Source organism: Platalea leucorodia (genome assembly GCF_965183815.1).
Source record: "Platalea leucorodia genome assembly, chromosome: Z".
NCBI classification, from domain to species: Eukaryota; Metazoa; Chordata; class Aves; order Pelecaniformes; family Threskiornithidae; genus Platalea; species Platalea leucorodia.
The window spans coordinates 656,075-662,074 of NC_138858.1; the positions used below are offsets into that span (position 1 = coordinate 656,075).

Here is a 6,000-nt window from a genome sequence, read left to right on the forward strand (position 1 = left end):
CGGTCCGCTGCTCCTCACGCGTAGGGCAGCTGCAGTCATCACGGCATCCGTGACGTGGGACCACCACGGGTCACTATGCAGAGACCAAAGGCTCGCTTTTCCAAGCCCTTCTTTTCCAAACAGCTTGGTTTTACCTCGGGAGGTGAGCGACAGATGCCTCTTCTTACCTGGACTGCCATGGCCACCCTTTAGCAGGCCAGGTCCCTCGTTATCAGCAGGGGATGCGAGCACCGTTACGGCAGCTGCCCTTGCTCTCCTGAGATCCCTTCCACCTCAGAGCCAAAGCGGAGAGCGGGGTGCTGAGCAGCACAGCCAACAGCCCTGCTTCTCCATCCAGTGGATTTCTCCGTGTATTCGTTTCTCTTTAACATTCCGTGCAAGTACCAGCATATGTCGAGGAAGGAGGCAGGGACAAAAGATACCGGCGAGTACACAACAAAAAAAGCAGCAGCCAGACTCCAGCGTTATGTTCCCAGGCACCTATTCGGGACACGGCAGGGTGGCTCACAGCTCTCCCTTCCCCTCGCAGACCACGCTTCCTAATACACTCAGAACTGCGAGAGCACGTAACCGCCACCGTACGAGTGTTGTGGGGTGCCCGCACTGGGACAGCGAGCCCCGCTGGCCCGCTCCTTCCTTCAGCCCTACAGGGCCGCCAGCACCCCGGGAGCAGGCGGGACCACCGCAGACCTCCCGGCAGCGGGCCCGGGCTACCTGAAGGGTCGGGCGGCGCAGAAGCGCTCCTGCACAGGGGAGCCGGCCGGAGCGAGCTGCCCGGGGGACTCCGGCGGCCTCGGCTGCTGCCAGCCAGGCCTGCCCTCGCGTCAAGGCTCGTGAAAACAACCCAGGGACGAAAGGATCCTCCTCCGGTTTTGTGCTCGCTACCTTAAGCGCCCAAGGCTCTCGCAGTGTGCTCTCTTCTCCCCTACCTTCGCACACATACAGAGCATTTTAAATCAGACTGCGCTCATAGCTTTATAAATCAACAAAAGCAGAACTAACCATCCCCCCCCTTCATAACAACACCCACTCCAGCCAAAGAACCTCCTTTCCAATTGGAATTAAACGGTACAGTCATCCAGATTTGGTGCCATTCAAACATAATAGGTAATAAAATCGTCTGGCAGCTTCTACGGTCAGAAGATTTTATTTTTTTTTATGCCAGTTTCTTCTATACCACGGGAAGACTGACAGATAGCCCTTCGTGTTTAGTCCCATAAAACTGGATGTAATATTGTTATAATTATTATTATTCACCCTTGTAAAAATACAACCTGGGCAAGCAATGTGCGCGATACTAACAGCCGATACACTGAAATCACAGAACGGTAACATAGCTCGTCGCTTTTCTGGTGCTTTATCACGCTGCCTGCTAAGAAAAAGGAGTACCTCACCAAGGCAATGAAATAAAAAGGGCATTAACTGCAATTTTTAACACTTAAGATAAAGTGCACTGTTCTGCTTATGCATATTTGATTTGTTCGCGCTGCGTACGGTTCTGCAGAAGACGGCAGTTGATAAAGCCGGAATAGGGTGATTAGTTATCGCCGGTCCTACCGAGTTCACCGAGCTCCATCGGCATTAGGCACCAGGCTGCGTTTGACACCGGCTCCCGCCGCGGCGCGGCCGGGGGCCCGGCGGGGCGGCCTCTCCCCCGCCGCCTCCCGGGGACAGGGGCAGAGCCTGCTCACCGGGCCCGGCGGCGAGGCAGCGGCTGCCTCCCACCTACGGCCGCTCCGTCGCCCGCCCCGGCTCTTTGTTCGCCACCAGCCCCCGGCGGAGGCGCCCCGCGGGGCGGCGGGGGGGGACCCGGCCGCAGCCCGGGCCGCGCTGTGCGGCGGGGCAGCGCCCGCCCGCCCGCCCCGCAGCCCGCTCCCGCGGCACGGCGCGGGGTGGGCCCGGGCAGCCGGGCCGCGGGGCGCCGGGGGGCTCCAGCCGCGCCCGCCCCGGCCCCTCACGGGCGGCGGCGGGGCGGGCCGGGCGGCCGCCGGGCGGGCGCACCTGCCGGGGCGGCGGCCGGCGCTCACCGGGCCGGGGCGCCCCGCTCGGCCCGCGGACCCGCCGCCACGTCTCCCCCCGCCCGCCCGCCGCTGCCGCCGGGCGGGGCCGCGGAGCCCCGCGGTGCGGCCGCGGGAGCGGGGCGGGGCGGGCCCGCCGGGCGCCCTCCCGGACCGACCCTCGACCTTCGCCCGGCCGGCGGGGGCTGCCCGCCGGCACCGGCCGCCCGCAGCCCCCCCTCCGCCGCGGCGGCTAATGGCGATGGGGCGGCGGGCGAAGGGCGCCCGTCCCCCCGCGGCGGGCGGGGCTCCCCGCGCCCCGGCACACACGGGCACGCCACCGCCCCCGGCCCCGGCCCCCACCCGCGGGGGCGCCCGGGCCGCCCCCCCGCCCCGACCCACCTCGTCCTCGGAGAGCCCGTAGACCGGCTCCACCGCCGCGGTCGCCATGGAGCCGCTGCGCGGGGCGTCCCGCTGGGCGCCGCTCCCCGCCCGCCCTGCCCGGGGGCTTCGCGGGGGCGCCGCCGGCCCGGCCCAGCTGAGGCGCCCGCCGCCTCCTGCTGCCGCCGCCGCTGCTTCTCGCCCGCGGGCGGCGGAAGGCGGCCGCCGGGAGCCGAGCGCCGGCGGGAAGGGGCCGGGGGCGGTGCTGCCCGGGGCCGCCGCTCGGGGGCGGCGCTGGGGCCCGCCGGCGGCTGAGGCTCGCGGCGGCCGCAGGAACGCGCCCTCCCCGCGGCGGGGAGCCCCGGCGGCGGCCCAGCGGGGCGGGCGGAGCGGCGGGCGGGCCCAGCGGCGGGGGCGGCTGCCGGGGGCGGGAAGCCCCGCCGGGCCGGGCCGATCTGCTGCCGCCCTGCCCCCGCGGCCGCCGCGCGGGAGGGTGAGGGCGGGCGGGAGCGGCACAAAGCGGGGGCCGGCGGCGGGGCGGGGGGGGCACCGAGCGCCGCCCGCCGCCCCTCCCCGCCCCCGCCCCGGCCGCCGCGGCGGGAGCGGGCGCCCCCCGGCGGGCGGGAGCGGCGGCGCCGGGGCTGCGGGCGGGACCGCCCCCCGCGGGCGGGGCGGGGCGGGGGCGGCCGAGCTGCGCGGGGAGGGCGCCGGCCACGCTGCCCGGGGGTTCGCTGCCGGCGGGGCTCCGGCGTGCTCCGCCCCCGCTGCGGGGCTCCCCGGCCCGGCCGCCGGGCCGCCTCTGGCCGCGGCGTGGGGAGGCGGCAGCTCCGCGCTCGGAGCGTCCCCGCGGACGGGGCCCGCCTCCATCCCAGCCCGTTACCGGCGCTCGGGGAGCGGTGCCTCTCGCCCGTTTGCGCCGCCGCGGGGAGAGCAGCCCTGCCGCCGGCCGGCGGGAGCGGGCCGAAGCCGTGCGCCGAACGGTACCGGACCCGAGCCGGACGCTCCCGGGGGCGACCGGTTCCCCGCTCGCCGGCCCCGGGCCTGCCCCGCTGCGGGGCGAGGGACACGGCTGCCCCGGGGCTGCGGCCGCGGGTGCGGCCGGGTCGCTAGGACAGATCCCGGCCACCGCGCACCGGCAAGGGCGAAGCGAAAGCCGCCCGCAGGCCTGGGAGCAGCGGCGATTATTCACCGTAGCTTCCTCATCCCTTGGCGTCGTGATGTTTAAGGAAACAAAATATTCTGGGCGTTGGAGCGAGGCTCCTCAAGCCCCGCTTCAGTGCTAAATTACTTCCTCCCTCGATTTCTGCTCCTTCCTCCGTTGGCTCTGGTCCCCTCCCGGCCCGCGCCCCACCCTACGCTCATCTCTCCTTGATCGCCTCCCTGGTAGCTTTCGGCAATATGGTGGCACTTAAGCGGAGGCTAATGAGCAATAGGTTACGTGAAAGCTGTTATCAAACCCATTTATGCTTTTACAGGGCAACAACTGATTTCTACTACGTTTACTTTACGCACGCGCTGCATTAGTAAAGCCACGTAGAGCCAACGACACAGGGAAGATCTGTCCCGCACCCCAAAAGGCGGCTGTCCTGGGTGCTTCAGAAGGAGGTGCGCAGCGGCACTCGCTGGCTTCAGCTTCCCCAGCCCGCAGCGGGGCTGAGCGCGGCCGGGTTCGGTGCGCGGTCTGGTTCGGTACGGTGAGCGGGAGCCAGCGGCCGTTTACGTGAACGCCTCGGGCTCTGAGCTGAGGCAGCACAGAAACTCGGCTCCTCTCCTGTTACCTGTGTCTCCCGTTTGGCAAACTCAAGGGAAGCACTGGGGCGTCCAGTCGGAGGAATATGGCAAGTAACCGGGGGATGGCGGCCCCTGAACCTGGCCTGCCACGAACACAAAACGGTGATGATGGCCCAGTAACTATTTTCCCCTTACTGTGTTTTTACAGCACAGGGTAAATCGGCCACTAACAACAAAACCTCAGTAGAGGAGCTTTCAGCTAGCTGCTTGGCAGGCATACCAGCCTCGATGTCCAGATATCATCTTACACCTGTTTTCTGCTCCACAGGGCCGAGGGGAAAGGGAAATAGGAGATCCCTTTTTCTGGAGAGATTCCACAAGCAGTCCGTAAGCCAGAAAGCTTTTTTCCAGCCTTTATGAAAGCTTTTCCTGGGGAAGGAAGGATTTGACCTCTGCCCAGACAACAGTGCACAAGAGCTAAAATGGCAAGCTGTTAAAGTACAGCTTATGAAGGCATTAGCCTTTGTACTCACATGAACGTCTCCTGGTCGTAAACTACATGTGATGTAGTTAATCATGGGCAGGTCTAGGCAGGGTCTTCCCCAGCACCGTCCTCTGAAACCGCTCGTCCCCCCTCCTCGGGGGATCTGTCAAGGCGTCCCCTCGAACGGCCAGGTCCAAAGGAGCACCCGGCCACCAGGCTCGTTCAGCCGTTCGCCTGTCAAGATAAATTCAGTTTTAATACTCTTTCCCCTGAGCTCAGCAGATCATTCTCAAATCTGGATCCAGCTTTTTTCCCATGCTTTTCAGTCACCTACTTTGATTCCGTAGCAGAAGCAGCTCCACCACCTTTCATCCCCTGGATGCCACGGAAAGTCAGGATTCTCCGTCAGGATTCTCCGATGGTTTCCTCCCCAAGGGTCTTTCTCTCCAGTTACCTCTGTCTTGCTTTAACTCTTCGTATTACGGCTCCAGAGCTCTGAGCAGGAGCACAAGTCACTTCAGGCTTTCTCAAAAGGCCACTTCTTCAATAGTCTCCTGCGCCAGTGTGCCGTTATGCGAGCCCTGCCTCGTCACTGGGGATCTGACCACAAGGCAGAGGTCAACCGAGTCCCAAGCATCTGAAGGGCTAGCTCTGGGAAGTTCAGGTGATACCTGGATGTCTCAAACTGCATGATTTCAGGAGTCCTTAAAGGATTTTCTTCTGAGGTCAGTTTCATAAACTCATCTCAGTTCTTTGCATGCCTGTATCTTCAGGTGTCAGCAGCTGAGACCATTAGCCGTAACTGGAAACTGCTGGGAACCTGGCGTGCGCTACAAGGAACATTTATATTTCTGAAGCATAGAATGAAAAGGAGAGAGGTGACTGCAATCCAGACACTGCAAAGCTGGTGATCGCGGAAATCTCTGAGTCTGGATCCTTTCTGCAACGCGCCATCGCGAAGGATGAGCTCTAGCCACGTGCGCGCTGCCAGGCCATCTCTGCGCCCCTGAAACCAGAGCAATGGGATTTTACTTCCACGTTAAAGCATCTACACTGTTGTTTTTGTAAAATCAGATAGCACTCCCATCAACAGGTTCTCCCCAAGGGAAAAATATGTATGTACATAAGCTGAATGAAAGGATCTCTGATGACAGAGCCGAAAATGAGTACTCTCTGCCACTAGCACATCACCTTATTGGATTGTAAAGCTTTAGTATCAAATCCGTGATGGAGATTACTTGTTTATTTCCTCCTGCATATTACATGCATAATTCCTCCTCAGAATTGTATTTGGAATAATAGATGGCCCCAGAGAGATCTAATTCATTTGAGAATGCTGACATCAAAAATCTCTAGGTGCAGCTCAGATGATTTATAACTGGCCTCTTTATATAACAAAGGTCCATT

At 63.3% G+C, this 6,000-nt stretch overlaps 1 protein-coding gene across 2 annotated transcripts in view; it reads right to left on the reverse strand.

Moving 5' to 3' along the window:
• The window catches only part of LOC309602376 (E3 ubiquitin-protein ligase NEDD4-like), a gene marked incomplete at its 5' end in the record, with an annotated part of 193,670 nt that extends 191,223 nt beyond the window's left edge, over positions 1-2,447 (reverse strand). For both annotated transcript variants that reach the window (XM_082335897.1, XM_082335896.1), the window contains one exon: positions 2,400-2,447. In XM_082335897.1, coding sequence (XP_082192023.1) covers positions 2,400-2,447 — 48 coding nt within the window. The remainder of the gene's footprint in view (positions 1-2,399) is intronic.
• Positions 2,448-6,000: the final 3,553 nt, after the last annotated feature.